The sequence below is a fragment of the Vicia villosa genome, linkage group LG3, assembly GCF_029867415.1.
Source record: "Vicia villosa cultivar HV-30 ecotype Madison, WI linkage group LG3, Vvil1.0, whole genome shotgun sequence".
NCBI lineage: Eukaryota > Viridiplantae > Streptophyta > Magnoliopsida > Fabales > Fabaceae > Vicia > Vicia villosa.
The window spans coordinates 217,586,395-217,605,584 of record NC_081182.1 but is presented as its reverse complement, the minus strand read 5'-3'; the positions used below and the strand labels follow the sequence as shown (position 1 = coordinate 217,605,584).

The 19,190-nt window shown below is 32.6% G+C and overlaps 2 protein-coding genes across 2 annotated transcripts; both read right to left on the bottom strand.

Annotated features, from left to right (window-relative positions):
- Positions 1-1,271: 1,271 nt before the first annotated feature.
- On the bottom strand, positions 1,272-2,027 carry LOC131659956 (F-box/LRR-repeat protein At3g26922-like). The gene has a single exon (XM_058929065.1). The coding sequence runs from the start codon at positions 2,025-2,027 to the stop codon at positions 1,272-1,274; it is 756 nt and encodes a 251-aa protein (XP_058785048.1).
- Positions 2,028-6,070: 4,043 nt separating this feature from the next.
- On the bottom strand, positions 6,071-15,373 carry LOC131659955 (F-box/LRR-repeat protein At3g26922-like). The gene is made up of 2 exons (XM_058929064.1): positions 14,407-15,373; positions 6,071-6,096 (listed from the first exon to the last, which is right to left on the bottom strand). Exons 1-2 carry the CDS (start codon positions 15,359-15,361, stop codon positions 6,071-6,073), a joined length of 981 nt encoding a protein of 326 aa, XP_058785047.1. The 5' UTR covers positions 15,362-15,373.
- Positions 15,374-19,190: the final 3,817 nt, after the last annotated feature.

Here is a 19,190-nt window from a genome sequence, read left to right as displayed (position 1 = left end):
CATACTCTTTATGTATTTCCTGAAATGGAAAATGCAAAGGATTAGAGTACCACATTGTCTTATACAAAATTCATATATAATGTTATCATCAAAACAAGAATATTGATCAGAACAAATCTTGTTCTAACAATCTCCCCCTTTTTGATGATGACAAAAACATATATAATTGATATGAATTTGTGACCATAATATCAAATGACAAAAGACAATTACACAGATATAGCATAAGCATATAATCAGAGTGTGTGAATATGTCTCCCCCTGAGATTAACAATCTCCCGTTGAAATAAATACTAGAAGAATTTATAAATAAAAGACTTCCCTGAGTATTTTTCCATTTCAGTAGAGACTTTCACTTTGCATAGAACTTCAGAATATTCAGAGCTTCTGCTTCTTGCTTCTATAGGACAGCTTCAGAGCTTTGAATTTCTCCTTTGTAATCAATTGAATCATAGCATGCTTGATTGTATCAGAACATGCTTGAATGTATCAGAGCATCTTTACATCCTGGAATGTATCAGAGCATACTAAACAAGATTTATCAAAGCATGAATGTATCAAAGCATTCTTGAGAAAGAATATGTATCAGAGCATTCTAAGAAGAATATATCAGAGCATTCTAAAATGAGTATCAGAACATTCTTAAGAAAGAAAAGTGTATCAGATCATTCAAAAAAGAATATTAGAACATTCTTCTTGCTTCTGATCTTGAAGCTTCACGGCACTAAGCTTGCTTCAATTCTCCATGCTTCTTTATAAAATTGCTTTTCCCCATGTATTTCCTTCTCATGTTGAGCTTTTTCAGAATATCTTCAATCCTGTAAAAAATCTCAAAGACATAGAACTTGCAAATAATGTTAGGAAATGTTGAGACTTAATCCCAACAGCTGATATAATAAATCAAATCAATTATCATGTTTCTCCCCCATTTTGTCATAACATCAAAAAGCATTAAAAGATTCAGATGATAAAAGACACACAGAGTGAAGAAGATAATTTTGTATGAAATTTACAAGAAAGAAAAAACACAGCCTCAAAAGATGTTAAGTTAGTGTACCTGAAGAGTAGATGCAGTGACTGTCAACGATTTTATATTCGCAAACTCTAAGAGCCACTTGAAAAGAAAGAAAGGAGGCCTACAACTACTTAGGAATACTTCTGCATCAATATCTACATGTTCAAGAGAAGACACATTGCTCCAAGATATATCCTGATAAGGATATCCACTAAAAGCAAACGTATGAAGACCCGGAGTGCAAAGAACAATTTTATTAATAGTCGTCTTCGTCTGACTCAAAGTACACAGTAAAATTGACGAGACTCGCGCTTGATATGCAGAGGGTTCCTGCACCTTTCACGGTGCATTCGGAAATGGACAAACTTTCCAACTTACTAAAGGTCGAAAATGGTTCATCGCAACCATTATGGCCAACATAAAATGTAAGATTGTCTAGCTCCAAGGTAGATAATGCTGGCAAACAGAGGGAGTTTGGAAAAGGGGTTTCCATAGCATGATGAATAGAAAGCTTAAGATATGTTAATGATGGAAAATTGAGAGAAATGTGCTCAAAGTCACGCTTGGAATTGGAAATAGCAAGGGTGAGAGGTGTTAAAGTCTTCAATGAAAATAATTCGTGAGGAATTTGTGCAGGGCCACTAGCTGCACTAAGTCTGAACCGTTGAACATTGTGTAAAATAGCATAATCCACAACAAATCTAAGTAAGCGAGGCTCCAGGCGACAAATTCTATTATCAAAGTCGAGAGTATGCAGTGAGATAGAAGAATCGCAAAGAGATAAAGCCTTAAACACAAACTCGTTGAACGTATCACCGGTTTGAAAGTCTTGATAGTCGAAACTAAGAGCAGGGAGACATTTCCAGATATCTTTCCATCTTGAGGATAAAATACATGTTCTAACGACATCTTTGGTATTCAAAGAAGAGAGTGTGTGAAGGATAATGCATTCGGGTAAATCGCTGAACATGCCTTTGTGTACATTATCAGTTATTTCAACTTTCTTCGTCATGGAATTAGAATACATTCTGCTATCACTAAGTTTGACTTTCTTCTACAAACTGGAGTTGAAAATCAATCAGTAAAAACATGAATCAATATCTCTCACAATCATATTTAGACAAACTGAAATGGAAGATCAATCGGGAATTACCATGCGACATTGTTGATTTGAAATTGGAGGAATGGTGGAAAAAATCCACGCTTTCTAAGGTTTTATGGCTATTGAGACCGATAAGAATCTGAATTCGGGAACCAAATGATATGGGGGGTAAGGGTTTGCTTTTATAGGAAAATTAACCGACTCTCAGCACGCGTGATGTTACCATATTGCCCTAGTCCATATCCTCAAATCTTTTTTTTTAAGATCCAAATTATTACTGATATACTTATATACTTATAAACCATGTTGTTGATTTGTTTTCTTTGTTTAGATCAAAAACTAATAAAGTAGAAAAGTATATGTGATTTGCACCATCTAACAAAGTTTTTTATCTCCTTACAAAACTTGTTTATTATATTCTTCCTTTAAATTGTTTTCTTTTATTTAAACTTGTTTGTTTTCAATTATATTATTCTAAACATAATCAAAATAATAGATTTAATTTTGATTTTAAATTTGTTCAAATTTTAAATCAAACCAAATCTTTTAAATCAATCTTAATTGACCATGAAATCTAGTAACTACAAATTCAAACCAAGTCAGCAAAGTATCTCCCATAAATCACATCTACACAAGTGACATTTGTGTCCATGAAAAATTGACGTGTCAACTAAGCATAACAAGTATGTTCTTAGTATTCATACCATGCTCATCATCGCCACAGCCTGCTTTGGTGCATGCAATTGCTATGTATATAATCTCTCTAGGAATCGAAATCTAGCATGACAACATCGAGTGGCTTATATCTCCTGAAGGGCATCCCTTGAATCAGCTCTCAAATATGTCACCATCAACTCTGCTATCTCATTTATGATAATCCTACTGTGGTCTAATAATTTTCTCCAAATCGGAAGATGGAGCAGGCATCAAACATCATACACGGTGATGGATATTTCACCTTGTGAAAGATGATATGAGTGAATTAAAGAGACTGAGTTGATTAATATTGTTATGTTATTCATGATTAATTAGCCTCTTGATAACAATAAAACCAAAAACCCATTTATCTAGAAATTTGAGAGAACTAGCTTGTCTGTGCATTCTTCATTCATAATTTTCATCAAAAACATAAACTAACACCTTGGGTTGTTTGAGTGATTGTGAAATATTTTGGATTGTTCATCATCTCCATCCATAGTCCTTTTCCATTGTTAAGGATATTCACTACTAAAGATTGAGTTTTGAAGGGGACTGGTGGTACATTGGGATAGTTAATAATTTTGTGTGAAGTTGGTATTTTGTTACAGGTGCGAATATCAATTCTTGAATGCAGATTGGTATCTATTGTTATCTATCAAGATGAGAGTTTCATTATACCCCAAGGAAAACTTTTGTGAGATCAAGTACCAACTATCCTTAAGGCGGAGATGGAATTTGTCCATCTTTGGTGGAGTTGGAGAAAGATTGCTCGCGGACAAAGTTGTGAGCTGTCTAATCAAGGCTTGGCTATGGCAATTACTCAGATAAAAAATCACTGGGATCATGTGGACTGCCACATACAAATAACTGGTATCTGACATGGCGTTGAATCATAGGCATGGCACGTGAGTTGGCACACATTCATCTTGAAGTACATTAAAATTCTGAAAAAACATTACAAAAATTTTGCTTTTGCCGAGATTCGAACCTATGTAACCTAACTTGCAATTAATAGAAACTTACCATCATGGTTATTTCAAAGTCATTGAACCATTATGATCAAAACCCTAACCTTACAAATCTCTTTCTTTCAAATTTCAACTCCAACAATATAATCACTACATCTTCTCCACATATGTCAGTCCCTAATTTACTGCAAAGCATCACAAATAAGTGTCACAGTAAGCAAACCTAATCAAGAACATTGTAGGTCCTCCTCTCAGTTAATGCAAACTCACGTGCCTTTTGAACATAAAACACTATACATTAATTCATCTTCACCTGTTTCTGGAATAGTTATGCCTTCACGTGAAGAAATAACGACTGGTTTTTCTCATTGTTTGGCTCCATATAGGAATAAAGCTGCAATAGCCTCTGAATGCTTTGAAGAAGGTGTCACTGCTACTGTTACAAACACAGAAGAATATTCTCTTTTGCATGATGTGATATATGGTAATGAAAGTTTACAATTTGAAGGTGTTGTTACTATAACACCCGAGCCCGAAGAAGGTGTGGGGTGGTTACACTACATGTAACACTCGAGGCCAAATATGGCAAGGAGTGGTCGCCACATCGGAATAAGAGGGATCCTGAGGCCATGCAGTTATGGGGCTGCATGGTTGAAGGAAATTTTATAAGGATTGATGGGTACTACCTATACCAACAAGATGCATATTGTTTTCAATAGTCTATTCCATAAGAACTCCACAGTTAAGCATGCTTGACTTGGAGCAAGTCTAGGATGGGTGACCTTCTGGGAATTTTCCCGGAAAGCGTGTGAGTGAGGTCAAAACATGTTGAAAAGACTCATGTTGGTTTTTGGGGTTAGTCGATAATCCTGAATGCAGTTTGGGGCGTTACAGTTACTACCATGAGGGGAATGTTTGATACACAAAAAGGTAGTAGTGATAATAATAACTTTGAGGAATTTGTTTCCAAATCAACACAAACACAATATTAGGTGAAAGGAATAACATAATACTAAAAAGAATTATTGGACCATTAACATTAAATACATGAGAGTACAGACAGAGAGAAAGTTTTATTTTAAGGCATCTAGCTTGTGTTGTGTGCTTGTGCTTCTACTGGTTATGGTAAAGGAAAGTGCAGTAACCAGTTATTCCATCATTACTCATTAGTAGTAAACCCATCTGCCTCTATATCTACTTGGTTCATTACTTTGCATCCTCACGAAGATAATATACGGGACATCAATTATTTATGCTACATTTGATGGTATTTTGTATTTGAATCTACTCTATTAGTTTCTCATAGTAACATGATAATTGTAATACCCCGATTCTACGACATTAGTAATTATCATTTAATTGGCTAATTGGTAATTAGAATGCACGTTTGGTCCTATTCCATATTAATCTAAGAATTGCTTATAAGAGGAGTTAGTGGAGTAGTTAGAATCAAATGGATTTAGTTGGAAATGAACCATGTGGCATATTGGTAAATATGGTTTAGTTAAAGGGCATGTTGGTCCAAGAGAGAAAGATATCTTTAATAAGGGTTTGTTTGGCTGCATAATTTCAGAATTGGGTAGTAGAGAGGAAGAGCTTGGGAGCAAGAAAGAGAAGGAAGAAGTCTTGATCATTATCTCCATTTTCGCAACCATGGTACAACCCTCACTAAACAGGTAATAACTCTTCACTCGTAACTCCGATTGAGCTGATCCGGTCTTGTTAGAAAGCTTACGAATTTCTCTACAATTTGCATATATGGATCGCCTCTTGCATGTTCTTTATCATGGAGAAAAACGCGTTTGAAGTAGAGGGTCTGATACTGATTTTTAGGGAAGATATGCATGCGGGTTTGACAACATTGGAGGTGGAGTTTTGATCAAAGGAGAACCTTGAGAGCAACATCATCATCCTTTTAACCTCTACAACTCAGGATCTTCATAGGATAAGGTGAGTTCCATAGTTAGAACTTGGGGTATGAATTGGGATTATGCATGATTAAGGGTTTAGATAGTGATCAATACCTTGCATGTGGATTTAATCGATTAAATATCTGTTCTTTTGATGCAATTGTATGATATGGACTGTTAAAATATGATGGAATTCTGATTTGGATTGTTTGGGAAATTAAGGATGATTTGGGACACTTTAGGGATTGGTTCTTATGCAAAAAAAATAGGTATTTTTAAGTCTGTGCTGTAGGAAATCGATTCCCCTGTGCTGGAAATCGATTTCTGTCATGAAAATGGGGTTTCCGAGCTTTCTGCATGCTGGAAATCGATTCCCCTATACTGGAAATCGATTTCCTGAGACTGCATTGGAAAACAGATTTGAAAATAGCATAACTTGAGTTCCGTAACTCGGAATTGGGCGCCGTCGAAGGCATTGGAAAGCTAACGGAAAGGTCTATCAGATTATTAACCTTCCACAACTTTAGCATACTCTTAATTATTAATCTAACCCATGTGAATATTCTTGTACCATGATTAATAAGAGGAAATACTTAGAGAATTAATGTGTTAATCCTTATAAAGGTCGTTGTGCCCAAGTGTTCCTTCAACTAGGTTGTAGACATCATAGAATGAATGGTGATGGAAATAAAATTTATCCACATACATTAAAGATGTTGAGGTCTTATAGCTTGTGAAGCTAAGCATGTGAACCAAGAGGCGAGGAGGTCTTATAACTTGGTGCAACTTGCGTACGTCGGTTAACAAGATGTGGATATGGTAAAGAGAACCTTATGATACCTAGATCAAGAGATATGAATGAATGCTAGCCTGATATTCCTTTTTCTATCAAGCGGAATCTTCTGAAATCTTACAATCTAATGGTAGTAGTAGTAAATATGGACGAGGGGTTAGAGAATGGGCATAAGGATAGTAACTACGAGTAGGCACGTTACATATATGATGGCTACTTCTTGTGAAGAAATTCCAAGGATGCCCCTGTGCCACATATATTGCAGGCGTTCTCGGACTTTAGTAGCGGGAATGGGTCGGCTCCGTGGTTCAGGAGCTATTCTTCGGAGATCGACTCCCGGGGATGTGACCTCACCTTCTCCTTTGTCGCCTCCCATACAGGTGAATTTCTATGTGAGATTCGGACCCTAGGATATTGGAGGAGTTGAATCATGTGATGTGATTGAATGCCGATTCCATGGTTCTCTATAGTCATATGAGTTACTTACCAAGTAGATTGTAAAGGTATGATTTGGGGTCTTGTTTCGAGAGCAGATAGGCAGGTAAACCCGGAAGACCAGACCTTGAGGGTAGCTCCCGACAGAAGGTTGACAGGTAAATCTGGAAGACCTATTCTGGAGGAAACATGTACCCAATATCCGAATATGTGATATGTTCTCAGAATATCTATCATTGTGTAGATATATTCATTGTATCCATCTTCAAAATGATTTTGAAATGTATACATCTTATGTTATAATTCCTGACTTTTGTATGTACTCAGTACCAGTTATTAGTATTCTGCTGATATGATTCTAGCCACATATTGGTAGGGTATTACAATAACGGTGTTGGAGAATTCAAGGAGTGTAAAAAGTTTCAACTTTCAATAATGTAAAAATATGAGTATTAATAATAATAGTAATAATAATAACAATAATAATAATATGGATAATAAAAGTGAATGAAACATTAAGAAACAATTGTGAAGTGGTGTAGCAGAAAGTTGCTATTGCTTGCAAGTTAGGTGGCATGGGTTCGAATCTTAGCAAAATAAAAAAATTTGTAATAATTTTTTTCCATAATTTTAATGAACTTCAAGATAAATGTGTGCCAACGTCTATGACTCAGCGCCATGTCAGATGCCAGTATGGAATAGTTGATGGCGTTAGCAAAAATTGGACGGAAAGGACTAACATGGATCTTTTTGAACAATTAAATGACCACTTTTACACTTTTTAAAGACAAGGGACCAGAATGGACCTTGGGGTATAGCTTAGGATTTAATGTATAAGCTTAGTTCTATGGTGTATCAATTTGATTGAGGTATCACAAATTCTATTATGTTTTGTTTATAACATTTATGTGAAGAGTTTTTAAAATATCTTCGTTTAAAAAAATTTTGTCTATCTTGTGATTAGAAGCACTCGAGTGTTAAGTAACTGATAAGTGCAAATTGTAGCTATTTTTGCATATACTTTTTAGTGCACTTATCGACTCTTTGCTGTTAATTTCGGTTGAATAAACCCAACTTTTGTGTAAATACGTTTAGTTTGTGCATACTTGTATTTTTGATTCATTTATATACCTTTTAATAGTTTTCCATTCATTTTGTAGGTATTGAGGCGTATTTGGAGCATGAGCAATAAAGTGTCGAAGACACGACTTCAAATGCGCGATTTTCAGCTACCAAATCATTTCATCAAAGAAAAAGGCTCAAAATAAGGATGATAAAAATCATCAATTTGGTTGTCATTTTGTCAGTGTTAGATAGAGCATTGAATAAGGTTTCTAACGCTTCGAACCGGACGCAATTCGGAGTTATGATTCTCAAGTTATGGCGAAAACAAAATTTGGTTTTTTTCTGCTATCGCTTAGCGAGATTAAGCTCGCTGAGCGAATTCGCCTGGGACATCAACTCGTTAAAAGGGGCAAAAAAACACATTTTTAGGTTATGCTTTGGGGTATTTGTTCCCAAACCTTCATTTTTTGGTCATTAGAGCTTAGAAGACAACATTTTTGGCTTGCTCATGGATGATCCGGAGTCTGGAGCTCAATGGATCGTGTTTGAGACCGCGAGAAATTGGGTTTTCTTCTCTTCCTCTTCTTTTTCTAACCATTTATGTTGGGATTTTGTTGTAAGTATACTTTTTTTATGTATATTTATTGCTCATGGTGTTGTTTAATGCTTTCATCACAATTCCTCATTAGTGATTGCTTTCTCTATGTGGATTTGGATTGTTTCAGACATGAATGATTCAAATCCTGGTTTAGGAAGAACATTTATTGGGTTTTAATTCTATATATAGATTAAGGCTTAGTATTCACTTGTGTATCAAAGTTTAATGCTTCCGTGTTGTTCGTGTTGTGCTGAGAAATCGTTGACTCGAGGAAAACAGATGATTTCTCACTTTGCGTTAGACATAACCTCTGTGTGAGTGGAATGTGATGATGTTGATGAGTAGTTTAGGTTGATTTTAACTGAGCAGTAAGTTTAAGTATTTAACGGGTATATGAGTTCCAAATCTCGAGAGTCTCTATTGTCTGAATAATGAAATTCTTTTTATGTTCATAAGTTAAATTCCCGCATTTACTTTAAACCCATTTTAACTCGAGCTCGAAACTATAGAAACTGTTGAACGGCAGTTCGATAATACTAATCTCTGTGGACACGATAATTTCCCGGATAAATATTTCCAAATCTTTTGTTGCTTGAACTTTTGTGAGTTGATCACTCCCTTAGGTTTTGGCAAGTTTTTGTTTCGATTAGTCTTAGGAATTATCCCTTGTTTGGTAACCAAGCCTCATTACAACCTTAAAAATTCCTTGTGATTCTTGTCTTTGTGTTTTCAACATGATTTTTGGATGGTTGCATAATTTAGTCTTTTGTTTGCAAGATGGTAGGATGAGTGAAAATACCCCACTTTTGTGTTTTTCATCTATCGATGATTGTTTGCTAGGTGTAATTCATTTTTGAACTAGTATTGTTTTAGAATGTTTGGTATATTAATTGTATTTAGAATTTGTGTCATGTTTATGTTGTCGTCGTAGTTAGTGGTAAGTATATTTACTTTGTGTGTACTGTTTTGCATTTGAGTCATACATTTGTTTCTTTTTTCAAAACTTGTTGATTCGTGATTTTTGGATTTTTGCGTTTGTTTCCTTGAGTAATTTGATTCTTGTTTAGGGACAAACAAGTTCAAGTTGGGGAGAGTTTGATAAGTGCAAATTGTAGCTATTTTTGCATATACTTTTTAGTGCACTTATCCACTCTTTGTTGTTAATTTTCGGTTGAATAAACCCAACTTTTGTGTAAATACGTTTAGTTTGTGTATACTTGTACTTTTGATTCATTTATATACCTTTTGATAGTTTTCCATTCATTTTGTAGGTATTGAGGCGCATTTAGAGCATGAGCAATAAAGTGTCGAAGACACGACTTCAAACGCGTGATTTTCAGCTACCAAATCAATTCATCAAAAAATAAGGCTCAAAATAAAGATGATAAAAATCATAAATTTGGTTGTCATTTTTTCATTGTTATATAGAGCATTGAATAAGCTTTCAAGCGCTTCAAACCGGACGCAATTCGGAATTACGGTTCTCAAGTTTTGGCGAATACAAAATTTGGTTATTTTCTGTTATCGCTTAGCGAGATTAAGCCCGCTGAGCGAATTCGCCTGGGACAGCAACTCGTTAAAAGGGGCAAAAAACACATTTTTAGGTTATTCTTTGGGGTGTTTGTTCCCAAACCATCAAACCTTCATTTTTTGGTCATTAGAGCTTAGAAGACAACATTTTTGGCTTGCTCATGAATGATCCGGAGTCGGGAGCTCATTGGATCGTGTTTGACACCGCGAGAAATTGGGTTTTCTTATCTTCCTATTCTCTTTGTAACCATTTATGTTGGGGTTTTGTTGTAAGTATACTTTTTTATATGTATATTTATTGCTCATGGTGTTGTTTAATGCTTTCATCACAAATCTTCATTAGTGACTGCTTTCTCTATGTGGATTTGGATTGTTTCATACATGAATAATTCGAATCTGGGTTTAGGTAGAACATTTATTGGGTTTTAATTCTAGATATAAATTATGGCTTTGTATTCACTTGTGTATCAAAGTTTAATGCTTTCGTGTTGTTCGTGTTGTGCTGAGAAATCGTTGACGCGAGCAAAACGAATGATTTCTTACTTTGCGTTAGACATAACCTCTGTGTGAGTGGTACGTGATGATGTTGATGAGTAGTTTAGGTTGATTTCAACTAAGTATTAAGTTTAAGTACTTAACGGGTATATGAGTTCCAAATCTCAAGATTCTCTATTGTCCGAATAATGAAATTATTTTTATGTTCATAAGTTAAATTCCCGCATTTACTTTAAACCAATTTTAACTCGAGCTCAAAACCATAGAAACTATTGAACGGCAGTTCGATAGCATTAATCTCTGTGGACACGATAATTTCCCGGATAAATATTTCCAAATCTTTTGTTTCTTGCCGCTTTACCGCTTCAGCAAAATGGCGTCGTTGTCGGGGATTGGTGTTTTATTGAATTTGCATCGCAATAGTTTCAAACGTTTTGAGTTTTGTATATATCGCAAATATTGTATATTCTTACTTGTATATATTTATACTTATAGTTGTGAATTTGTTATATCATTATTTGTTCTTTTCACGTTTGCTTGTAATTTGGAGGAACATTCTAAAATAATAGGCGTCGAGCTTACGACGTAAAACAAGCATGTTTATTCTTTTTAGTTTTTGTTTAGTTTAGGTAGTGTGATGCAATTGTCTAAACAAATTTAGATCGGACCGGTTCTTTAATTTTCAAATCTTCACTTTTAAATTTTTTTAGACAATTTCATTTGGTCTTTTAGTATGTTAATATTAATAGTTGTGTATTTGTCTTTGAGCTTGTTTTGAGTAGCTCGAGGAATTTAAGGTGATTTTCCAAGTTTGATAGTTTCGACTTGCGAGTGTATGGTAATGATTTTGTTAAAGTTTTGTACACGTTCAAGGTATGTGTTTATCACTTTCTAGACTTTAGCATATTCATGATACTTAGGCTTTTTACAACTTTTATGCCATTCATTCTTTTGTATACTTGTTCGTTTGTGAATCACTTTAGTTCCTACCCTTTTTTGTAAGGTAGCTTTCCATTGTTTACACATGTTGGAGACCACAATTCTTGTTTTAACTGGATTTTATTATGCTTAATCTTTGAGAATTTCTTTACCCACCTCCTAACCTTCTTAGTCACCTCTGGCGAACTTACCAAAATACCCCTAGTTTCGGAAATACATTTCCGAAAATGTACTTTTATTGAAAAAAAGGTGTTTTCGGAAATGCACTTCCGAAAACACGAAAAAAAAAGGTGTTTTCAGAGATGCATTTCCGAAAACACCCCCTTTTTTGAGTTTTCGAAGATGCATTTTTGAAAACACCCCCTTTTTGGGAGAGGGGGTGTTTTCGGAGATGCATATCCGAAATATTCCAAGACCAAATTGGTCTTGGAATGTTTCGGATATACACTTCCGAAAGAATTCAATAATTATTAAAAAATTAAAATCAAGGTGAATCAATACAATTAATAGGCATAAAATGAAAGTGAATCAATAAAATGAAGGTGAATCAATAACATCAAGGTGAATCAAAATTTCCTAAACAATTTTAAAGTTAAAATTATTTTACTAACTTATATAAATAAAAAACATCTTAATTTCATAAGTAAATTTTGAATTATATAAAATTAAATATAAATTTATTCATTAAATAAAATTAAGACAAATTTTTTTTTTATAATTTTTTTAAACTAAATAAAAAATTATAACTCATTTTTAATTATGAATCAGAATAGAAATATATAAATATATAATCATAATTATTAATTTGGTAAGTGAAATATATAAATATATAATAATTAATATAAATATATAAATATATAATAATTATTATAAATTAAAACACTCATTTTTTTAATTTTTATAATTATTATATAAATATATAATAATTTTTATAAATATATAATAATTATTATAATTATTATATAAATATATAAATTAAAATACTCATTTTTTTAATTTTTTTATAAATATATAACAATTATTATAAATATATAAATAAAAAATTATAACTTATTTTGTAAGTGAAATTATTTTAATTTTTTTAATTAAAATTATTTTAAATTTTAAAATATGAATCAGGATAGAAATATATAATAACTATTATTCATAACTCATAAATTATATCAAAATATATAATTATTATTATTCATTACTCATAAATTATATCAAATTTATGATATGTGAATTAATTAATATCCTAAAATTAATTTTTGGGATTTTTTTAGATTTTTTTGTTGTTTCGGAGATGCATCTCCGAATTAGTCAAAATCCCAATTTTTGGGATTTTTTCGGAAATGCACTTCCGAAGTCTGGAAAAATTTAGAAAAAAAAATTTCGGAAATGCATTTCCGAAGCGGGGTAAAATGGGGTTTTCGCTGGGAGTGACCCCCATAGGGAGGTGGGTAAAGAAATTCTCTAATCTTTTATATGTGTTGATTGTATAATTGCATGAAAGTGATTAAGGCGTCTTTGTTTCATTTTGAGCACAACTACCTTGGCCAAATATTCAATTCATCTTGTGAGTGTGTGATCATTAGTATTCCTTTTGAGCCTTTTTATCAATGTCCATGTTGTTTTTGCTAAATGCTTGTCTATGAGTGTTTGGTTCTCCTTTTTGTATGGATGTTGATTCTTTGTTTTCTTGAACCCTTAACCATGATTTTTGGTTTAAATTTTTACCTTGCCTTAGAAAGTATGGAGTATTCACACTTTGATAATATGGTTGAATTCAAGTTGGGGAGAGAATGTTTACTTACTTTTTGGTTGATTGATTATGAGGTTGTGAAAAGAAAAGAAAAAAATGTGAAAAAGAAGTCAAAATAAAAAGAAAGAAAAAAGAGAAAAAGTTTTGAAACAAAAAAAACAAAAAGAGTATGGAATAATGTTGTGTTAAGAAGTATGTGATTGGTTTGAGAAATTTGGGATTATGAAGAAGTTTGATTGAAATTTTGTGTTTGAACTTTTGTGAGTAGATCACTCCCTTAGGTTTTGGCAAGTTTTTGTTTCGATTAGCCTTAGGAATTATCCCTTGTTTGTTAACCGAGCCACATTACAACCTTAAAAAGTCCTTGTGATTCTTATCTTTGTGTTTTCAACATGATTTTTGATGGTTGCATAATTTAGTCTTTTGTTGCAAGATTGTTGGATGAGTGAAAATACCCCACTTTTGTGTTTTTCATCTACCGATGATTGTGTGCTAGGTGTGAATCATTTTTGAACTAGTGTTGTTATAGAATGTTTGGTATATTAATTGTATTTAGCATTTGTGTCATGTTTATGTTGTCGTCGTAGTTAGTGGTAAGTATATTTACTTTGTGTGTACCGTTTTGCATTTGAGTCATACATTTGTTTCTTTTTTCAAAACTTGTTGATTCGTGATTTTTGGATTTTTGCGTTTGTTTCCTTGAGTTAGTTGATTCTTGTTTAGGGACAAACAAGTTCAAGTTTGGGAGAGTTTGATAAGTGAAAATTGTAGCTATTTTTGCATATACTTTTTAGTGCACTTATCGACTCTTTGTTGTTAATTTCGGTTGAATAAACCTAACTTTTGTGTAAATACGTTTAGTTTGTGAATACTTGTATTTTTGATTCATTTATATACCTTTTGATAGTTTTCCATTCATTTTGTAGGTGTTGAGGCGTATTTGGAGCATAAGCAATAAAGTGTCGAAGACACGACTTCAAACGTGCGATTTTCAGCTCCAAATCAATTCATCAAAGAATAGGGCTCAAAATAAGGATGATAAAAATCATCAATTTGGTTGTCATTTTGTCATTGTTAGATAGAGCATTGAATAAGCTTTCCAACGTTTCGAACCGGGCGCACAACTACTTAAAAATACTTCCGCGTCAATATCTACATGTTCAAGAGAAGAAACATTGCTCCAAGATATATCCTGATAAGGATATCCACTAAAAGCAAATGTACGAAGATCCGGAGTGCAAAGAACAATTTTATAATAGTCGTCTTCGTCTGACTCAATGTACATATTAAAATTGACGAGACTTACGCTTGATATGCAGAGGGTTCCTGCACCTTTCACGGTGCATTCGGAAACGGACAAACTTTCCAACCTACTAAAGGTCGAAAATGGTTCAGCGCAACCATTATCGCCAACATAAAACTTAAGATTGTCTAGTTCCAAGGTAGATAATGCTGGCAAAGTGAGAGAGTTTGGAAACGGGGTTTCCATAGCATGATGAATAGAAAGGTTAAGATATGTTAATGATGGCAAATTGAGAGAAATGTGGTCAAAGCCGCGCTTGGAATTGGAAATAGCAAGGGTGAGATGTGTTAAAGTCTTCAATGAAAATAATTTGTGAGGAATTTGTGCAGTGCCACTAGCTGCACTAAGTCGGAGCCGTTGAACATTGTGTAAAATAGCATAATCCACAACAAATCTAAGTAAGCGACGCTCCAAGCGACAAATTCCTTTATCAAAGTCGAGAGTGTGCAGTGAGATAGAAGAATCGCGAAGAGATAAAGCCTTAAACACAAACTCGTTGAACATATCACCAGTTCGAAAGTCTCGATAATCGAAACTAAGAGCAGGGAGACGTTTCCAGAGATCCTTCCATCTTGAGGATAAAATACATGTTCTAACGACATCTTTGGTATTCAAAAAAGAGAGTATGTGAAGGATAATGCACTCAGGTAAATCGCTGAACATGTCTCTGTGTACATAATCATTGACTTCAACTTTTTTTGTCATGGAATTAGACATTCCGCGACTAACACTAAGTTTAACTTTCTTCATCATGGAATTAGACATTCGGATACGTACCTGATAAAAAAAGGGGGGAAAAACATGAATCAATATCTCTCAAAGTCATATTCAGACAAACTGAAATGGAAGATCAATCGGGAATTACCATGCGAGATTGTTGATTTGAAATTGGAGGAATGGTGGAAAATCCATGCTTTCTAGGGTTTTATGGCTATTGAGACCGATAAGAATATGAATTCGGGAGAACCAAAAGATATGGAGGGTAAGGTTTTTCTTTTATAGGCAAATTAACCGACTCTCAGCACGGGTGATGTTACCATATTACCCTTGTTCATATCCTCAAATCTTTTTTTTAAGATCCAAATAACATAAATAAAACATAAATCACTCACCACTTCATCATAAATAATCAATTAATTAATTTAATAAAAAAATAAACCACTCACGTTTAATAATATTACAATTAATTAATTTAATAAAAAAATAAAATAAAAAATGAAACATAAACCACTTTCAACCCTAAAAAAACTAACCCTAAAAAAAACATAAACCACTCACACATAAATCACTAACGTTTAATATAATATTATAATTAATTAATTTAATAAAAAAATATAACATAAACCATTTTCAGCCCTACAAAAAATTACTTTCATTGTTTCCTACTTTTTAATTGATTGAACCCATTAAACAAACTAATTAATCATGCCTAACTTTCACCAACTTATTAATTCAAACTCATCTTTCATTAACAACTCAACTAACCATATATTCTTATTTTCTAAATCACAAACCCACGTTCTTTGATACGGTTTGAAAACCCCACATCCAAATTCTAAACCCACGTTTTTTATAAATCATAAACCCATGTTTCAAATCACAATCTCATTTTATTCATGCCTAACTCCTCCACCAAACTGGTATAAATTCAGTTCTCCTCCATTAATTTGGTATAAATTCATCTCTCCAACTTCTCCAATATTCAACTTTCTTTTTCATAGTTCATTCAATGGCACTTCCTATAATTACTTTCATTGATAACATTCATGCTGGAAAGATTGATTGGAATTTGAAGGTTCGAATCATCCGTATGTGGACTCAACCTGAATTCAAAAATCCATCTGAAACAAACAGTTTGGAGATGATTCTACTTGACGAAAAAGTCTAAATATTTTACATTTTTAGTTTTATAATAATATTTACCATCTATATTGATTTTTTCTTTGTATTTTCATCTTTTTTTCATTGTAGTATGGAAAGATTCAAGCTACAATGAAGAAAGTATTTATCACACAGTTTCAAGAATTCTTAAAAGAAGGTTCTACTTATTTAATTGAAACTTTCTTAGTTGCCAGAAATGAAATGAAATTCAAACCAACAACACACAAGTTCAAATTGAACTTTATGGGAGCTACAAAGTGCAGTAACATAGTTGCGAATGAAATTTCAACAACTCATTTTGATTTTATTTTTTTCCAGATATCCTCTCAGCTGCAAATGATGATAAATTTACAAATTTACATTTATTTATAAATTTACAAATTTACATTTATTTATAAATTTACAAAAATAAATTTTATAATTCATTTGCCTCAATTTATATGTAATTTTTTTCTTAAATTTAACAGATGTAATTGGACATAATGTGGAAAAGGACAACATCAAAGAAACTCCAAAGAATGGAAAAAACTACAAGCTAATTAACGTTGTTCTTGAGGATTTAGAGTAAGATTTAATAATAGTTTATCATTATATTTAATTACATAATTTAATTTATGGTATATATTATTTTCTCTTTACTAATCACATATTACCACAGAAGTAAAATAATACATTGCACTTTATGGGGAACTTATGCTGAATAAATGCAAGAATATCTTCAAAATCACAATGAATCTGGTCCTATTGTATTTATCACGAATCCTGTCAAGTTGAAGAAATTAAATGGTAATTTTTTTGTGTGTCAATTTTATTCATTATACTTATTTATTATTTATTATTTATTTCATCGAATTTTATTTAATATTTCTTAATAGGAATAATGGAAATTTCAAATGCATTTTTTGGTACTAATATGTTCTTCAATGCTAAACTAAAATATTTAAATTAATATCTGAAATGAAAATGCTTTCTATTTTATCTATTGTCTATTATATTATAACACGACTTAGAACCGTCTCAATTTTTAAAGACAAATTAATTGCAGTTTAATTATAACCTACCAAACAGAAGTTTTCAAAAACAAATTTTTATGTGAATTTTTGTTTATATTTAAAACTTTTTAATTTTTTCTAAATCATATTAAAAAGTATTTCAAATAATTTTTTTTCTCATAAAATACAAACTATTAAATTATTAATATTATTATAACAAAAATATTCAATATGAAATGCTTAAATAATATTTTTGAACATAAATATATTATTAATAATAATTTGATAAAATTTACCGTGCATCGCAAGGGTAGAAGACTAGTTATTACTAATATACTTATAAACCATATTGTTGATTTGTTTTCTTTGTTTAGATCAAAAACTAATAAATCGAAAAATATTCGTGATTTGCACCATCTAACAAAGTTTTTTTTTCTCCTTACAAAACTTGTTTATTATATTTTTCCTTTAATTTTTTTTCTTTTATTTAAACTTGTTTACTTTCAATTATATTATCCTAAACATAATCAAAAAAAAAAATTATTTAATTTTTATTTTAAGTTTGTTCAAATTTTAAAATAAACAAAATCTTTTAAATCAATCTTAATTGACCATGAAATCTAGTAATTACAAATTCAAACCAAGTCAGCAAAGTATCTCCCATAAATCACATCTACACAAGTGACATTTTTGTTCACGAAAAATGGACGTGTAAACCAAGTATAACAATTACGCTCTTAATGTGCATACCATGCTCATCATCGTCACGGCCTGCTTTGCTGCATGCAACTGCTATTTATATATTCTCTCTAGGAATTCAAACCTAGCATAACACCATCGCGTGGCTTATATCTCCTGAAGGGCATTCCCTGAATCAGATCTCAAATATGTCACCGTCAACTCCACTATCTCATTTCTGATAATCCTACAGTGGTCTAACAATTTTCCCCAAATCAGAATATGGAGCAGGCATCAAACATCATACACGGTGATGGATATTTCACCTTGTGAAAGATGAAAAAGATGATATGAGTGAATTAAAGAGAGTGAGTTGACTAATCTTGCCATGTTATTCATGATTAATCAGCATCTTGATAAAAATCAAACCAAAGACCCATTTATCAAGAAATTTGAGAGAACTAGCTTGTCTGTGCATTCTTCATTCACAATATTCATCAAAAACCTAGACTAACACCTTGGGTTGTTTGAGTGATTGTGACATATTTTGGAACTGTTCATCATCTCTATCCTTAGTCCTTTTCCATTGTTAAGGATATTCACTACTAAAGATTGAATGTTGAAGGGGACTGGTGGTACATTGGGATATTTAATAATTTTGTGTGAAGTTGGTAGTTTGTTACAGGTGCAAATATCATTTCTTGAATGCAGATTGGTATCTGTTGTTATCTATTAAGATGAGAGTTTCATTATACCCCAAGGAAAACTTTTGTGAGATCAAGTACCAACTATCCTTAAGGAGGAGATGAAATTTGTCCATCTTTGGTGGAGTTGGAGAAATATTGCTCGCGGACAAAGTTGTGAGCTGACTAATCAAGGCTTGGCTATGGCAATTACTCAGACAAAAAATCAATGGGATCAGGTGGATTGCCACATACAAATACTTGGAGCAGGATTATTGTGGATAACAAGGTTATTAGATCAAGATCTTTTAGAGATCTTGTTTTTGTTACCAGTTGATTGTATGCATCAACATAGGGAAT